This window comes from Petaurus breviceps, unplaced genomic scaffold, assembly GCF_028583685.1.
Source record: "Petaurus breviceps papuanus isolate PSGF00001 unplaced genomic scaffold, PetGlider_PUasm1.0 76, whole genome shotgun sequence".
NCBI classification, from domain to species: Eukaryota; Metazoa; Chordata; class Mammalia; order Diprotodontia; family Petauridae; genus Petaurus; species Petaurus breviceps.
The window spans coordinates 58,963,403-58,982,489 of NW_027186473.1; the positions used below are offsets into that span (position 1 = coordinate 58,963,403).

The window sequence follows — 19,087 nt, forward strand, 5'->3', positions numbered from 1 at the left end:
CAGGGCTAGCCAGAGCAGCTTTACTTTCCACTAGTACTTTTTCTCCAAGCTGATGCCTCTCAGGACCCAAAACCAGTAGGGTGTTGATGTTAACAGATGGAGAGAAGAACCTATTCTGTAATGTTTGGGTCGGAGCTGAAATAAGCAGAGAAGCTGGAGAATGCCCATTGGAAAAACAAAAAAACCTAGCTATATGTAATAGAGATTCAAATCTTCCCTTTCTGTTTTCCTTTGTGTAGGAAAGTGTTTGTGTGTGTGTTGATGTTTGACAACTCCATAATAATAAAAATATTTTTTTTAAAGAAAGGGGGAAAAATGACAGAATGAGTAGGAGATGTAGTTCTATCTTTTCTGCCTGAAGCACTGGGATTGGCTGCCTAACCACCCTGCATTTCTAACCCTTTCTCTTTTCCCTGTCTTCTGAAGCATCTTATTGGTGCTGATCTTGCTGGGTTTTCTTAAAATAAAATATTTACATAACTATTTAGCTTGTTAAGGTTATGTATTGCTTTTTACTGGTGTGACTTTAACTTTTTGGCAAAACTAAGAATATTTAATTTTGTGAGTGTGGGGGAAAAGCAAGGGAATTGGTTAGTTTCTGTGAGCTGAGGGCTCTACCTTAAACATAGACGTACTAGATAGTTGCTTATATGGTGTGATTTTAAGTAAATCTTGAAAGGCTTTCCTTCCTTCAAAGTCTCGTTCACTAGTACATAAAGTTCTCTTATTAAATAACTCATTCTTTTCCTTCTCATTGAAGGCCTCTTTTAGAAATGTTTCCTGAATTATTATATTCTTATATATTACATTCTTACATTTATATATTGTGATATGTAAATATTAATATAATAAAACTTTAATATCTGGTATGAATGAGTTTCCTCAGATGGCTTCTTTCCTGGAGAGGCTCTCTGGGCCTCAGTTTCTTCACCATTGTAATGGGATTGGATTAGATGCTCTCTAGGGCCCTTCTAGTTTTTAAGTCTGTTATGTGCATCTGATGTTACAGGAAAGAAGTACTTTAGGTACCTGGAAGGTAGAGAGGGAGGTCTCTGAGGTGGATATAGAAAGGGGGCAAGGGGGCTCAAAACTAAGGGGTAAATTTGACTTTTTTTCAAGTGTTTCCTGAGGGATGGGCGGCTGAGTGGAAAACAAAAGAGTTCATTCATGAAGCACAGCTATATTTTCAGTGCATTGGAGTCAATAGTGAGCAGCTCAGGGAAAACCTTTGAAATACTTTTCCATATTGTTTCCTCCAGAGGGTCATTACCAGCGGCCTAAAAAGAAATGTGGAGACAAGTTTTGTTCAGATTCCAGCTCAGACTGCGGCAGCTCTTCTGGGAGCGTGCGGGCCAGCCGGGGCAGCTGGGGCAGCTGGAGCAGCACCAGCAGCTCAGATGGGGACAAAAAAACTGTGCTTCCTACCCGGCACTTCCTGCCCTCCCGTGAGTAGTGTGGCAGCCCCCAGCTCACATGGCCCTTCCTCAAAAGGGGTGCTTGCTTCTTGTTACCCACAGCAGGGGTGAGGGCGCAGGTAGTGGAACAGGGAATGTCTGAGGGGGAGTAGCTGAGTCCCTCTTTACCCTTGGGAACGTGATAATTACAGGAGAAGACGCCCTCCCTAACTCTAAGGATTTGTCTTGATGCTCCTTTCAGATGGGGACTTGGTTCACACCCCAATTACCCTCCTCTTCCCCTGTACTCTCCAGTTTCTCTTCATCCTTTTTAATGATGAAGGGTGAATTAATGATGAAGGATGAATGATTTAAGGATGAATTCCTATTTGTCCTTTTTAACAATGTTCATAAACACACACACAAATCTCTTCAGTCAAAAAAAATTTCTCAGACACTTTCTTCCCTACTGTATGTTTACTTGTGCTAACCCCCCATCTTTTAAATAGTTCAGCTCTCAGGCAGCTAAGTAATTCAGGGGACAGAGCCCTGGGTCTAGAGTCAGGAAGATCAGAGTTTAAATCCATCCTCAGACATTTACTAGCTATATGACCTTGGGCAAGTCACTTAACTTCTATCTGTTTCAATTTCCTTATATGTAAAATAGGTATAACAATATCACCTAAAAAAGGAAGAAGATAATAGTACTTCCCAGAGTTGTGACGAAGATCAAATAATAAAATTTATTTACAAATAAAATTGGTGAAAGTACTTGCATATTACTATATAAATACTTGTTCCCTTCTTTATACTCCCATTATTCTTGGGATTTTTCTCCTCTCAATGAGCTAAAGCGAATGTGGAAATGTTAGTTTTCCCTCCAAAGTTACATCTGTGAGCGAAGTCATATTTTTTTAAAAAATAAGGCAGAACTTATTTCTCATGATTTCTTTTGAGGCCCTCTGCTTACATCTGGAGTCAGATAACCTGGATTAAAATTCATACTCTGCCCACTCACTACCTGCAAGACTTGGACAAGTAATTTTTAACCTGTTTTTGCCTCAGCTCGTGGGATTAGATGTCTCTCAGTTTCTTCCAACCCTAAACCCATCATCCTATGATCTCTGTAGAGATATGATCAGCTGTAGAGACATTTACGTAACTACTTTTTGAATAATTCATGGGTCCTGGTTAAATGGTGTAACCAGTGGCATAATTCTCTGAGATCTAGGCAATTCTCTAAGACTGTGGTGGTAGAGAAGGTGTTGACCTGCATTGATTGGTAAAGGGATTTTCCTCACTGGAAATTCCAGGGCCAGCCCCCCATGTCTTCTGCTGCTTTAATTTTCTGTCTTATGCACACTTGGAAATCTTAAAAATCCCATTCCAAGGATTTATGGTTCATTGGTGTACTTGCTCTTCCCTCTCTGTATGCCTGAGGTGGCCCCTTGGTCTGCTTGGTAGAGATACCAGAATCTTCAGTCCATTTCTTTCCATAACATCAAGACCCTTTGGAGGAGGATTTTAGTGGAGGGCTTTAAAAACAACCAAAAAAAGTTGTAAATAAACATGTGTCCCTTTGTGTCCTCACGTTCAACATAGAGGGTTTCTATATTTTCATTGTAATGTGACATTCATAGTAAGTGTAAATTTAGCATGCCTAAATCAACAGTTGCCTCTTATTTTCAGTAATAATAACATATTACATGTGAATAACATTTTAATACAGAGCACTTTTCTTACAATGCCCCTGTGAGAATGAGGCACGCGTGTAGTACAAATATTACTGTCTCAGTTTTACAGAGGAGACATCTTAGTCTCAGAGAGGCTAGACTACCAAGTGTCAGACAGACTCCACATCCAGCAGTCTAATGCCTTTCCATGAGAATTTGGCAGTTGAGAAAATAGCAATAGACAGACCTAATTTTGATTCAGTCATTGAATATCAATGTCAGTTTAAAATAGGAAGAAATACTTGGTATGAGGTTAAAAAGGTATGTGCTTAATACATACTATATATACAACTGGAGTTTTGAAAAAATCTTTCATTAGTTATTCAGGTGAAAATATTTTTTTAAAAGTTCTTTTAAAGTACTAAAAAAAAAACTCTTTAAAAAAATCCACCACAACAAACCCTCACATTGACCATTTCCACATACACATGTCTCATTCTGGATGTTAAGCCCATTGCTTTTCTGGCAGGAAGTTAGCGAATGATTTGTCTTCAATCTTGTGGTTTGGACTTGGTGCTTTATCATGACTTTAATTATCTGTAAAGTCTTTCCATTTTCTTCCTTTATAATGTTGTCATTGAGTATGTTGTTCTAGTTCTGCTCACTTCATTCTGTGTCAGGGCATAGAATTAATTCTCCTCTCAGGGTCCTCAGAAACTGTCCATTTTGTCAGTGTTCCATCATTTATTTAGCCACACCCCATGGGGGGCACCTCCTCAGCTGGGGACTGCTACAGGAGAGATTCTCAATATTTTTGTGCATATGAATCCTTTCCCTCTTTCTTTGTTCTCAGGTGAGAATATTTCACAAACTGAGTTTCCATCTGAAACCCCCATTACTTTGAATCTGTCCCACAACATCTGCAACCCCAGGTAAGTTACTTTTTATATTATTTATAATAATATGTATAATATATTCAACAGCTTCCTTCTTCAGAGTTATTTTTCACTGTGGAAAATGGGAGATTTTTTTGGTTTTAAGGATTTTGAATCAATCATCCACATTAATAGTTGCTCTTCACCACATAGCTCTATCTTTTAGTGTGTGTATGTGTTTGTTTACACACACATGTGTATGCAATGCATAACAATACACACATGAGTGTGCATGTATATGCATATATACACACAAACACATGTATGCATGCACACACATATATACATGTGTGTGCATGTGCACACACAGGTGTATTTTCTTGGACTCTGGAGTCCATCCAGACGGGACTTTCCTCTGTTCCTCACCCTGCATACCATCTCCCACACCAAGTGTGTACTCTCTCCTCCCCTCCATTTCAGAGAATGTCTTTAAGACACAGCTGACACCCTACCTTCTACAGGAATCTTTTTCTGATCCCCTTGCTAGTTCCTTCCCTTCCGAACTACCGTATGTTTAGATACTTTGTATTATTTTTATACACACATTCTCTCTCTCTGTCTCTCTCCCTCCATATGTATATATACATACACACATATATACACATACATACATACACGTGCATATACATACATACACACAACACACATTCATGCACACACATACACATATGCATCTATATACATATATCTACACACATACTTTACACATGTACAATCTTTTCCCCTAATAGAACGTAAGCCCCTTGACAGTAGAGATTGTTTCATTCTTTATATTTCTCTTGTCTTGGCACAGAGTAGGCCCTTAGTGCTTGTTGACTGATTGATAGGTTGCCAAGTTTATTCCATTATGAGTCTCCTGGTTCTCAGCCTTTTGATTTTTTCCCCCTTAATATAATAGCTCATCAGTTTCATGAACATTTGTTCAACACCTGCTGTGTACCAGGTACTCTGTTGGGCACTGGGGATAGAAAGACCAAAATTGATCATTCTTACCTTCAGGAAGCTTGCACTTTTACTGGGTGGTGGTGGGAGGGAGGATAGAACACGTATAAAGATAAACAGTGTGCGATAAAATGGGGAAGGAGAAGGCAGCAACTCCTGGAGTTGAGAAAGACTAATCAGGGAAGTTTTTAGGGGAAAGGGTGCTTTGTGCAACTACATGGAGGCAGATGATGAAATGCAGATTTCAGAAACTGTCTAATAGTCCAGTTTGGCTAGAACATGGAATCCATGAATGGAAATATTATGAACTACGTGTGGAAAGGTAGTTTAAAGCCCAATTTTGGAGGTCCTTGGATTCCAGACTAAGGGGCTAGCACGTTATTTTATAAAGGAAATGGGAAGTCTCTGAAGGCTTATGAGCCGGGAAATGCCGTAGTCAGTGCTCGTAAGACCTCCGTCTTAGGAGATGATTTTGAAGGACATGTGAAGAATGGATTGGAAGGAGAAAAGGCTAGAATGAAGGAGGAAAATTAGGAGGATGTTGTTCTAGCCCAGGAAGGACACAGTAAAGACCTTAATTAGGTTGTTTTTAATGTAAGTAGAGAGAATTGGACTAATCTGAGAGATGTAGATGCAAGAAAATTGGCACCCGAGTGGGCAGATTGGGTTTGAGAGAGGTGATGGGGGGGTGGCAAGGGTCAAGGACGGCTCTGAGGTCACAAGCTTGCATGACCAGAAGGATGGTAATGTTCTAACAAGAAATAAAGAAGCTTGACAAAGCATTGTGGGAAAGATGCAGAGTCCTTTTCTGGGCGTGTTGAGTTTGAAATGTATTCATAATGGCTAGCATTTGTATCACGTCAAGGTTTGTGAAGCACTGTAGTTATAGTGTCTTCACAACAATTCTAGATTGTAGGTGGTATTATTATCCCCGTTTTATAGATATGAGGAAACTGAGGCAGAGAGAGATTTTTTTTTTTAATGAGTGACTGTTTGAGCCTCTCACACTTAGTCATTGCCTGAGGTAGAATTCCTTATTCCAAATCCAGAATTCTTGCTGCCCAACTCTAGTGAAAGGGCAAATGTTAGGGCAAAAAAAGAAACATCTTTGCCATGCATATTGATTTAGAAAACCTCAAATTAACATTATCTATGTTGCATTTTTTTTGTTTCATTAAACGTTTTTCAGTTATGCTTTAATCTGGTGGCCCATAGAGCTGCAAATCTAATACCTGCCCTGCCTGTATAGTTCAGTACATTAATTCCTTATTTTCCACTGAGACAACCCCATTGGAAAATATCTATGAAAATTTGCAAATCTATAAGGAACTGGAATCCAACTGATAGGAAGTGGGCCAGTGCTGTACCATTGCTAGAATTTGAGTAAAAATTGAAGACTTAGCTATTGAGACTAAGAAAATGTTACTGTATAATAATCACTAATAGTAGCTAACATTTATATAGTGCTTACTGTATGCCAGAAATTGTGCTAAATGCTTTACAATAATTATATAATTTTATCCTTACAACAACCCTGGGAGGAAGGGACTATTATCCCCCATTTTACAGATGAGGAAACTGAGGCAAATAGAAGTTAAGTGGCTTGCTCAGGGTCATACAACTCATAAGTATCTGAGGCTGGATTTGATCTCAGGTCTTTGTGAGGTGCTCTAGCCAGTGTATCACCTAACCGTCCCCTCTAGGAACCTAAAAGATCCCCTTACTTGTTGTTTATTACTTTTTTTTTCCTACTTGTATCTGATTCTTCATGACCCTGTTTGGGGTTTTCTTGGCAAAGATACTGGAGTGGCTTATTATTTACTTCTCCAACTCTAATTTAAAGATGAGGAAACTGAGACAAATATGATTAACTGACTTGCCCAGGGTCACACAGCTAGTAAATGTCTGAGACCTGATTTGAACTCAGGAAGATGAGTCTTCCTGACTCCAGGCCAGGTACTCTATCCACTGAGCACCTAGCTACCTAAAAGTCTCACATGTTTATATTTTCACCATGGGTTGAATTCTGATTTTCCAAAACAAATCTGTGGTGTCATAAGGGGGATGTGAACAATGTTCTTGGCTGCCTGCTACCCTGTGGTGGAGGGCCGAGGGTACCTTGACACTGCTGAGCTTATTAAACAGGAAATTTGGCTAGTACCCAATTTAATGGGCAAGCAATAACAACTAAGAGAGAGAGTCACTGCCAACAGCTTAGAGGATTTGAAACTAACAGGTAAACTACATTTATTTAATTTTTCCTAATGTGACCTTCTTTAACCAATGGGTTTTGTTGTTGGCATTTATGAACATGTAGAGGGGCCTTCTCAGCCTCTTCCACCATAACTCTGTACCACAGACTTCTCTCTGAAACTTTTTCATTTCTCAAAGATGAAATCATACAAAAGCTAAAACTTTCTATTCCAGAATGAAAATCATTTGAGCATTTCTAATATTTGCCCTTTCAAAATAAGTGTTTTTGATAGCCTTTTTATATCATTCTTAGATCTCCATCCACCTTTCTCCATTGAAATTCCACCCCCCATAACAAAAAGCAGTTACATAGAAATATTAGATAGACTGATTGCATCTGATAATAAAGTACCTACCATGTGCCAGGCAGTGCCCTTGGTGGTAGGGCTACAAAAAACTCCCTGCCCTCAAGGGGCTTATGATCTAATGGAAGAGACCATAAGCTAATGTACAAACAAACTCTGTACAGGATAAATAAATAATTGAGAGAGAAGTTGCTAGAATTAAGAGGGATTTTAGTTGGGACTTAAGGAAGCCAGAGAAGCCATCAGGTGGCAGTGATGAGGGAGAGAATTCCAGACCTAGAGGACAGCCAGAGAAAACATCTGGAAGGGAGAGATGGAGTGTCTTGACATAGAATAGCCAGGAGGCTAGCGTCTCTGAATCAAAGAGTATGTGATGGGGAGTAAGGTGTAAGAAGGCTGGAAAGGTAGGAGGGGGCTAGGTTATAAAGGGCTTTCACTGCCAAACAGTAGATTTTGTATCCAATCCTACAGGGTCCGCTGGAATTGATTGATGTGTATAACATATATACAGTCCCTATTTTCTCTGCGATCATTACTGGTTTTTTCATTTATTCTAAGGTGAGAGGCCCTGGAGTGTTTTGGCAGTTATCTGGCACAGTGATCCATCCTCAGACCCTTACCAGCCCTGTGAACATCAGCAAATCACTCAAGTTCTTTTTATCCTACAGTCTTCCTTATCTGTAAAGAGGGGGTGATAACAGCACCCACCTCCCAGGGTTGTTGTGAGGGTTTTGAATGAAGATCATATGTATAAAATCATTTGCAAACCTAAATAAATGCAAGCTATTATTGTTTGTATTGTTTATCTCAGGATGTGACAGCTCATAAATATCTTCCCATGTTTCTCCACATTCTTCATCTTCATCATTTGTTACTGCTCAGTAGTATTCCATTCTATTCATATCCCACAGGTTATTCAGCCATTCCCCCCTTTTTTTCCCACTTTCTCAGCAGAGACATGAATACCATCCCTCAGTATGCAGAAACGCTTTGTCCCAGTTTCCCAGACATGACTTCAGATCCTGATAAAAGCAAGGGTGAGTTGCATGGTCATCACTCTTCAGGTGTTTAAACAGACAATAGCCATTGTAGGCTACGGTAGGTAAGAGAGTGACGTGGGTGGCAGGTATAGACTGAGATGGAGGTGGAAGCATGCTTGGGGCATGCCCACAGTGGTACTGATGCTTGAGTTCAGATGGAAGAGCAAAGAAAGGACCCTAGAATGCTTTAATGGCAGCATCTAGGGATTGATGGAGTCAGGCAGGATAACCTAGTGTCCTTTACAGAGTTTCTTTGTGTTGAAGGATTCCAACTTCTGCTTGTACCTGCCCTTGTTTGTCAGTTTTATGTTTCTACCAGGAGCAGTCTTGCTAAGCTCCCCTCCCTGTAGCCTGGCTCTGTGTACAGCTAAAGCTTTGGTACTTGACGACAGGTGGCATCTAGCAGTACCCACACTGCTTTTTTAAGGGTGGCACTGAATTTACCTTCCGTTCCTTGATCACATTGGCCTCTCCAGATCTGAGATAAAAAGGGAAAGGTGGTTGGAAAGAGAGTGGGGTGGACAATGTCAGGGTTAGGGATGATGTCAAAGGCACACTTTCTGCCCTCACCCACTTCCCTGTTCTCTGAACCATCATTCCTCCATGTGTTCTCAGCATCAGAGGAAGAGGTAGCAGCTGGAATTAATACCTAGACACATCTCCCTCAGAAGCATAGCAGGAACATTTCCAGCCCCAGAGTGGTTGTGCTAAAATCACTTGTAAGCTAAGATTATTGTTCGTGATCCTGCAGCTTACTCATGTGATGCCCTGTTTGGGTGGGAAGGAGAACAGTAGCTCTACTCATAGGTGATCTGCAGAGAATAGAGCAAGGGTAGTATTATAAGGAGCCTCTAATTCATAATAATTTTTCTTCTCCTTGCATCCTTTTTTAATCCTTCAAAAATTCCTCTTCCTCTTCCCCTTCCTTTTTCTTGGTTTTCTTCTCTCCAGTTTGTTTTGCCCCTGCACAGCCCCACTGAATGCCTTACCTTGGGCAAATCACGTAACCTCTTTGCCCTCATCTCTGCATAAATTTGGATACTTGAGGGATTTGTCATTTTGTCCTTGTGCACACTGCATTCCCTCACATCAGTGACAACTTCTCTGTAGCTTGATGGGTAGTCTTCAGATGTGGCTGTGGATGCAGCCACTTGGTTAGTAACCTCTCCAGAGGCTAAAGCCAGGCTGATCCACGGGTGGCTTTCCTTGAATCTAAGGCTTACTTCAAGCCTTTATGGGTGTAGGACCTATCGGGGCTCATCCTAAATGGGCAGTGTCATCTTAGAACCCAGGAGTCACCTGTGTACAAGGAGGAGTCATCAGAGGAGGACCATGGTGGTGGAATATACCTCCAGGAATGACACAGGGCAGGAAGTACAGAAAGGTTTAGAGAAGAGAAAGTCAAGTGTGGAAAACACTGAGTGGATGAGGCAGGTGTGAATGAATGGAGAAGGAGAGAATGCTGGTATCTTCATAGGTTATGTTTTTCTCCTTTAGGTCTTTATCCCCCCGATGATTTGTGGGCAGGCCAGCCGGTATGTTTAACAAACAGCTTAAACTACAATCTTGAGAACAGTATGCCTTGCATGATCCAGGAACCCCCTCCTGTTCAGAACAGGTAAATTTTTTCCTCTACATAATTGTGATATAATGTTAATTTTTATGACTATTCATTATGAATACTCATTCACACACATACGCACACACACACGTGCATGCATGCACACATACTAAGTCTTTTATTTATTTGCATCCCTGACCAAAAAAATAAAATTTTTTGTGAATCAGATGTCACTCAGGCATCTCTCTTCTGTATGACTTTTTAAGAGTAATGTTTGCAGATAGTAAAGACAAAGACTGAAGGAAACCAGGAAGGGAAATGACTAGGCCAGTATGAGCTAAAATGCGTGATAACTGACATCAGTTTCCAAAAGGCTTAAAAGAAAAACAATAACAACAGATGATTAAGTATTGAATAATTCATTGTCAAGCAAGACTTAGGTACTGGAATGACTACTTGATTATAATAATGTCAGGATGTATGGATGGAAAGGATTGGTTTTCCTATAGGAACCTATAGAACCAGAGAGATGGATTGCCTTGTGCATTTTGTTGAATTACAAGAACCATATGGATAACTTTTTGTTTCCAGAATTTTATGATTGCATACAAGTGTTTTGCTCATCATGGTTTGTAACATTTATCAGAGTTTACTTACTAAGAAGGTTCTTTTACTGTCATGATTTCCCTGAGAGGAATGGTGGCCTGATTCTTTGAAGGAAATCTGGAAGCCCAAATAGTACTGGAATTGTTTATGAAGCCAAGGTCCTGAATTGAGTTCCTATATGGAATTAGGTTGGCGACTACCAACGTATATGAAGACGAATGCGTGCCTAACCTAAGACATTAGGGTGTGTAGATGTATGATATATGTCAAAAGATTCACCAAGATAGGTGGAATTAGTCTGAAAATCCATTACTTCCATGTCAAAAACAGCTTAATGTGCCCAGTCAATGATGGTCATCTTTCTCATCATGGCCAGTGTGGTATTATCATGATACATTGCTGAGAAGCCCTTGGATTTGCCCAATCCCATTCAATTAACTATGTTTCTAATTCTGTGACTTAAGGAACTCAATCTGGCTTTTTTAAGAATAAGAACTAGTGGAGAAAACAAGATATAATCCATTTGTAAGGACTGTTCATGGTATGTTGTGGAATGGAGTTGTTTAAAATCTCAAGACTTTGGAAAGATAGTCTTTTAACATTTATTCATGTTTAATATTCCCATTAAAATGGTTTCATCTTCCCTTACTTGATGTCTGGCTGTCGTGTTTCTGAAACTAGGTGCCTTCTCTTTTGTCACAGTTTCATTGACTGGAATACAACTTGTGAAGGCCAGTTTTCCAATGTGTATTGCCCGCTAGAAGTGAACGATTACAACAGCTTTCCAGAAGGTAAAAACGGTGGAACTAATATAGAGAAGTTGGCCAGGATCTAGATCAGATCTAGATCAGGGTCTAGAACAGGGATTCTTAGTCTTCTTTTGTGTCATGGATCTTTTTGGTAGTTTAGTGAAGCCTGAACCCTTTCTTAGAATAATGTGTTGGGGTTTTTTTAGTACATTAAACAGAGAGGATTACAAAGGAAACTAAAAGTTAGTGAAAATAAAGATGTATTTTTTTCCCATCCAAATTCATGGGTCTTCTGAAGTCTATCTACAAATCCCTAAGTGGGTCCATGGACCCCATGGTAAGAACTCTTGGTACAGAAGCATTTATTATCAGGTGACTGTCCCTCATAACAGTAAACATGAAGAATGGTGCTGAGATATGCAATAATGTGCCATGAAGGTTAACCAAATCATGTATTACTATCATGAGTCTATGTGGTCTTCAAAAATTGAGGAAAAATTACCCCACCTACCTACCCCCAAAGACAAACAGAACCAACTTTGAGTGCTTAAAATACCCCTGAATTGTCTTCTCATTCCCAACTTGAAATGCAAAGAGTGCGTATCTGCTATTTAGGACAGTGATGATATAGAAGTAAAGAACACTCTATTTGGACCCAGAAAACTTGGGTTCAAATCCATTTCTGTACCTTATTGGCTATATAATCTTAGGGAAAAATCATTTAATCCCTCTGAATCTCAGTTTTCTTGTCTGTAAATTGTGAACGATAATTTGTTATTGTTCAGTCTTCAGTTATATCTGACTCTTCATGGGGTCACCATGGACCTTACTGTTGTCCATGGGGTTTTCTTGACAAAAATACTGAAGTGTTTTGCCATTTCCTTCTCCAGTGGATTAAGGCAAATAGAGGTTAAGTGACCTATGTCTGAGGCCACATTTGAACTCAGGCCTTCCTTACTCCAGGCCCAGCATTGTTATACACTGAGCCACCTAGCTGCCAGAACATCTCTACCCTGAATATACAAATTATTCTTACTGTCCAAGGGCCCCAACGGTTAACATTAGTACATCAATATCTTTTTCCTCCTAGGTAGTAAACAGTGTTATTCCAAAACCCAAGAGTGGTAACATGCTCATGATACTCTGCTCATTTGCTCAGCCTGGTTTGAAAAAAAAAACCAAAACAAAAACCTAAGTGTTTATTTAGAATGAAAGTTTCATGGTTATGTCTATTCTCTGTAGTATTATCTATGCTTGCTTCTAAGTTATAGAGTAATAAGGGCAATCTACTTTTTTTCCAGAGAGCAGTAATAATATAATGCCTTGCAATAAAGAAGGTTTTCTATTTTTACCTTTGTATCCTCAATACCTGCCATAATTGGTGTTTAGTAAATGCTTATCTAATTCAGTTCCTTTCAATTGATTTCCTTCTTTGAAAAGCTGCTCTCTTTTCTTTTTTCTTCATAGAAAACATGAATTACCACAGTGGCTTCCCCTGTCCTACAGAAGTTCCAAGCACAGCTTTCATCAGTCATAGCTCCCAGTCATCTTGGAGCACCCCACCCAATGTGCCTCCTGCCTGGGAACCTGCCAGCTATGTTAGCCCTTCTGTCAGTGATCCTGAGTTTACAGTGAGTTCTGATTATTTTTACCTTGTTAAATAAAGTACATTTTTTTTATTTTGTTAAATATTTCCTAATTACCTGTAAAAAAATTTTAATAGTAACTTAAAAAAATTTTGAGTTCAGAATTCTCTTCCTCCCTCTCATTCTTCCCTCCTCCAAGCAATTTGATATCATTTATACATGTGAAGTAATGCAAAACATTTCCATAGTAGCCATGTTGCAAAAGAAAACACTTAAAAAAAAACAAAAGAAAAATAAAGTAAAAAAAAAAAAAGGCTTGCTTCAGTCCACATTCGGAGTTCATCAGTTTTCTCTCTGGAGGTAGATAGCATTTCTCATTCAGAGATCCTTTAGAATTGCCTTAGATCACTGTCTTGATGAGAGTAGCTATGTCTTTCACAGTTGATCATCCTCACAGTATTGCTGTTATGGTGTACAATGTTGTTCTGGTTCTCGCTTTTTTTGGTATCAGTTTGTTTCTCCTGAAACATTCCACTAATCATTTCTTTTCTTTTTTTGCAAGTTTTTTCAAGTTTGCTTTTTTTTAATGCTTTATTAACTTCTGATTTACATCATTCATTTCCACCACATTTTGCGTTACAAATTTTCTCCCCGTTTTTCCCCTACGCCCCAAAATAGCAGTCCCACAGAATATTCCCTCCTCCAATCTGCTCTCTCCCATATCTTCTCCCATACCCACTTCGACTTTTCCAGTGGATCTCTATGCCCCAGTGCCTGTATATCTTATTTCCCAATTACATGTAAAATAGTATATATATATATATATATATATTCACATTTATATGTAAATTTATATATATATATATATATATATACATATTTAAATATTTGATTTTAAAACTTTGAATTCCAGATTCATTCCCTTCCTCCCTTACACTCATCATTTCTTACAGCAAAATAGTATTCCATCATAATCTCATATCACAACTTGTCCAACCATTTGCCAATTGATGGGCACCCCACCATTTCCAATTCTTTGTCATCACAAAAGGAACTGCTATAAATATTTTTGTACATAGAGGTCCTTTTCCATTTTCTTTGATCTCTTTGGAATACAGATCTAGTAGTGGTATTGTTGGGTCAAAAGGCATAATTATTTTTTTTTCCTTTTAATCCCATATGGTGTTCTCATATCCATTCTGTCACCATCCTTAACTTGTTCATTGTTCACCCTTTGTCTGTTAGTAGTTATGTTGGTTAGGTGCTCCAGTGACATAGAACTATTCTCCCTGATAAATTAACAGATGATCCTCAAGAGTTGCTACAACCAAAAAACACCTTATCCCTCCAGGACCAACCTGATCTTGAGGCTTCTATACTTAGAGTAACTACACCCAACATCCCTGGACCCCTACTTGAAGCTTTCCCATTTAATATCACCTGCTAGATTAAGTGCTTCCCTACTAGATCCCTCAAGAACTCCCAGTCCTCTCCATTCCAAGATGAGGAATCATGTTAGGGAGAGGCACTAATGTGTCATGGAGTGAGCTTGGGTACTAGATTTGGAGTGGGAGGACCCAGGTTCGAATTTCACCTCTACTATTTCTACTTTTTGTGACATTGAGCACTTTGCTGTAGCCCTCATTTTCCTCATGTGCAAAATGAGTAGGTTATGCTAAAGTCCATTCTATATCACCGACCAAAGCATTTGGGTGCCCTCAGTTAGTGGGCATCACCTTAATTTCCATTTCTTTGCTACTATAAAAAGAGCACCTATAATTATTTTTGAACATATGGGTTGTTTTCTTCTTTTTAAACCTCTTTGAGATATAATGCTAGCAGTAGTATTGCTGGGTCAAAAGAGTATGCCCTAATTAGTAACTCTGGGGGCATAGTTTCCAGTTGTTTTCCAGAATGTCTGAACTACTTCAAAGTTATACCAACAGCACATTAATGTACCTGCTATCCTACAGTCCCACCAGTATTTGTCATTTTTCTTTTCTTTTTTTTTTGGAGAGGGGAGAGGGCAACCTAATAAGTATAAGTAATCCTAGAGTTGTTCATTTACATTTATCTAATTGTAAGTGATTAGGAGAATTTTTTCAATTAGCTCTCATTAGCTTGGAAATGACCATTTATCAATGGTGCAGTGCCACTTACACTCATACATTTGAATTTTATATTTCTACTCAGTAAGTATTTAAGTACTTAATGAATGCCAGGCACTGTTCTAAGTGCTGGGGATACAAAAACAAACAAACAAAAAAGGCACACCAGATGTTGACATAGTGTTGGGGGAGACATTTCAGTAGCTATGTACATGCAAGATATATACAGAGTAGATGGAAGACTACCCAAGGTCATCTCAGAGGAAAGGCAGTAGCAGCTAGGGGCACCAGGAAAAAAAAAAAGGTCCCTAGCAGGACAGTAGGATTTGAGCTGAATTTTGAAGAAAGCCAGGGAAAGTCAAAAGGGTGAGAGGGGCATAACATTCCAGGCATGTTGGACAACCAGAGCAAGGTTACAGAGATAGGAGATATGGAGTGCTGTTTGAAGAACAGCAAATAATCCATTGTAACTGGATTGTATGGAGAGAAGTCAAGTATCACAGTATTAAAAATGTAGGAAGGAGACAGGTTTTAAAGAGATTTAAATGCCAAAAAGGTTATATTTGATTCCTGAGGTCATAGGGAGCCCCTGGAGCTCATTGAACAGAGTGAAAGGACATGATCAGAACCTTGCTTTAGAAAAATCCTCTTTGGAGCTGAGTGGAAGATGGATTGGGAAGAGACTTGGGGTGAGGAAACAGTTTAGAAGGCTTAGAAGACTGTTGTGGAAGTCCAGGTGGGAGAGAGCAATGAGAACCTGAACTAAGGTGTAGGCGGCTATAAAAAGAGAGAAAGGGGAATGGGTGAAAGACTGTGAAGGTAGAAACAATTTTTGGCAACAGATTGTGTGTGGGGGATGTGAGAGAGAGGGGAGCCGAGGATAACAATGAGATTGCAAATCTGTGACGGGAAGATTCTTAATAATAGGGAAGTTAAGAAGAGGAAGGAGGGTTTAACAGAATTGAGTTTTGTTTTAGACATGATGAGTTTGAGATGGGAGATCCATTTTGAAATGTCCAAGAGATATTTGGTGTTGAGGGGGTTTGGAACACAAGAGAGAAAGTAGTAAAGAGATCTGAGAGTAGAGTTTATCATTTAACACATAGGAGCTAATGAGATCATCAGGAGAGGTAGTGTAGAAGGATAATGGTCCAGAACAGAGACTCAAGCAGTTCCCAAGGTTATCTACTGCTGGATGGACTGTGAGAGAGTTAATCTTTCCACCTCCTGGGGTACCTTCTCCCCCTCCCCAACCTTTCAAATCCCTTTTTTGTATATATTATTTTCTCCCATTAGGATGTGATGAGAGAAAATGCCTAGAGGATAAGAAATGTCTTTTTTTCTTGTATTTGTATTAACAGTTTTTAGCACACAAAAAATGCTTAATAAATGCTTATTGCCTGCTATATCCCTACTGCAACAACTGGAAAGAATGGAAAGGACTGACTAGAATAAAAACTAGGATAGCTAGATCTCATATTAAGGATATTTGTTGACATTCATAGAGACTGTTTCAGTCCTTGTAAATAATGACCCAAATTGTCAGCTGATCAAGTTAAACCGCTGGTTTTAAAGTTCTTTATTCTTGACTTTCCCCTTTAAAGCCTTCCATATTTTAAAAAAATGAAAAGAAAAGAAAAGCTAATCCCTTTGGGCCAGTAACCTACCTCTCTACTGCCCTGGGAAGGATAAAGGTATACCAGGAGAGTCAGACAAGCAAGATTCGCTGGAGGATGGCATCCTTTGGCAATTTTAAGGGACTATTTTGTTTAGTCAGTTTGTCTAGAAATGGGTTTCGTTCTGTCCATGTGACTCAAGTAGATAACCGTGATTGTTTTTAAGTGCACTGGCTCTTCAGTAATGGTTCTTGTCTTCAATTCCAGCCCTACCTCTCAAGCACCAGAAGCTTATCCCCAATGTCTGGACTTTTTGGTTCCATCTGGGCCCCACAAAATGATGTGTACGAAAGCTGCTGTTCCATCAATCCCACCACCCAGCATTCCACTCACATGGAAAACCCAGCAGTGATGTGTAAACAAGAATATTACCCAAGGTTTAACCCTTTCCGTGCCTATATGAACCTGGACATATGGACTACCACACCAAACAGGAACACAAACTTCCCGCTTTCTAGGGACTCAGGTTACTGTGGGAACGTGTGAATGAAATGTGGTTTTAACAATGTGAATAAAGATGCTTGTGTTTTGATTTCTAGAGTAAGCTGGTTGTTGAGATAGATGGCAGCATTGGTGAATATTTTGGCACTTTTATATGGAAAATAAATTTTTTTTAATGAAGCTTGAATGTTCTGTTTTTTAAAAAAACAAAAGTTTTTTTTGGAAATGAGCAAGAGAAAGTGTCTGAATATTCTAACTGTAGAAATGTGCCAAGCATCCCGAAACATTATAAAAGAAAGGTAATTCTAAGAAGGTGGGGATGAAGATGCTCTGGATTTGGCAGCTGGGGTGACCTCAAGTACCACCCCTCTATGTTGGGGGATGCAGTTCCAAGGGCAGGAAAATGCCTGGTCTGAGAAACCCTGAGTCAGCATTCCTAGGGAGAAATGGGGGCTGATTTCTCTGCCTCTCCAGGAATTGTCAGTATGAAGGATCAAAAGCTGAAAAGGCCCATACAAGTAAGTATTTTTTTTTTCCCATCTTAACTCTGTTAACTCCAAGTTGAATTACTTGAGATGGGCGCAAGACTGGTGCCTAGTTTGTGTGTTATATGGAATGTTAATTGTAAAAGTACCTCTTAGGTAAGGTTCGTTTGTGCAGAAATGACCCTTTTTTTCAAGTAACCAGAGGAGTAGAAAAATGTGCCCTGCCTTGAGGGATGTCTCTTTGCAGATGGGCGAGGTAACCCTGCCTCCATGCAAACTGGCTCCCACTCTCTGCCTATTGGCAGTTTTGCTGTGTCCCTGTTAAAGGTGTTTTTGTAAACTTCTTGAAGGATTTTCAAACTTTTAATAAAATAGTTTGGTATTTTCACATTTGGTATCATCTTTTTCTTTATTGGGAAGTCATGGCAGGGAGGGATGGAGAATGGGTGGAGGGGTTGGGGGGAATTGCTTAGGATTTTTGCTCCTGTCAGCCGGTTGAGGTGGCTCCATTTTGGGGACAGATTAGGTATGAGAAAAGTTATGAGATTGTTTCCTCCAGGACCATGGTGTGTGTAAGGACAATTGTCTGGAAAACCTCTGGTTGCAGATGGATCCCTGGTTTGGGTAAGATTTTTTTTTTGTTTTCCCAGAAATGTTTTGTTTTTGTTTTCCAAGAAAAACTGAAGCATTTCATAGAAAAATTTAGTTGTATGAATTTTAAAACTCTTTGTGGCATCTTCAATAACACATCAAATAACAGAGCCACTGTGCATAGATTTTCTTCTTCAGAATAGCAACCCTTATGACCTCCTCTCTGTGTGTATGGATAAAGACTTGTCAATACCAATATGAATTTTTGCTGTATTTTGTATTTTATTGGATAATGTTTTCAAATGAGTAATGTGTTTTCCTCACACTCGCTCATATTATTGCTCAAAGATTAACCAAGAAGGAAAAATACAGATCACCAAAATACCTGGGTGAAAGATAACATTTTCACAAGCTCTCCAAAAGTTAGGAATACTGTTCCTCCTTGACAGATGTACTGTTTCTGACTCCTAGGCTAAGTTGTTGACAGAAAGACTGTGGGAACCCAGTTTGTATTTGAGCAGCTAGCCACTGTCTTATATTACGTTCTGGTCTTCAAGTGGGTTACGCCATACCTCATCAATGATTGGGTGTTGGCCTGGCAGATTAATAGATTGTAGGATCTCGGTTGTAGATCTTTATCTTCAGCCTGGTCTTAGGCTGAAGGGGGAGATATTATGATAAGAGCAGTAGCGATAATAAGAACTAATGTTTGTATAAGGTTTTTTGTATAAGATTTGAAAAA

The 19,087-nt window shown here is 39.3% G+C and overlaps 1 protein-coding gene and 1 long non-coding RNA gene across 11 annotated transcripts in view; one reads left to right on the top strand and one right to left on the bottom strand.

Moving 5' to 3' along the window:
• The window catches only part of TMEM131L (transmembrane 131 like), a 170,046-nt gene extending 152,597 nt beyond the window's left edge, over window positions 1-17,449 (top strand). For 2 of the 4 annotated variants that reach the window (XM_069105579.1, XM_069105581.1), the window contains 7 exons: window positions 1,260-1,445; window positions 3,921-3,999; window positions 8,454-8,539; window positions 10,040-10,160; window positions 11,391-11,500; window positions 12,926-13,089; window positions 17,036-17,449. In XM_069105579.1, the coding sequence (XP_068961680.1) occupies window positions 1,260-1,445; window positions 3,921-3,999; window positions 8,454-8,539; window positions 10,040-10,160; window positions 11,391-11,500; window positions 12,926-13,089; window positions 17,036-17,314 (1,025 nt within the window). In that variant the 3' untranslated portion in view covers window positions 17,315-17,449. The remainder of the gene's footprint in view (window positions 1-1,259; window positions 1,446-3,920; window positions 4,000-8,453; window positions 8,540-10,039; window positions 10,161-11,390; window positions 11,501-12,925; window positions 13,090-17,035) is intronic. The other 2 variants (XM_069105580.1, XM_069105582.1) reach the window with 1 other exon arrangement.
• The window catches only part of LOC138175170 (uncharacterized), a 102,021-nt gene that overhangs the window by 41,572 nt on the left and 41,362 nt on the right, over window positions 1-19,087 (bottom strand). The gene's annotated exons all lie outside the window — the stretch shown is intronic.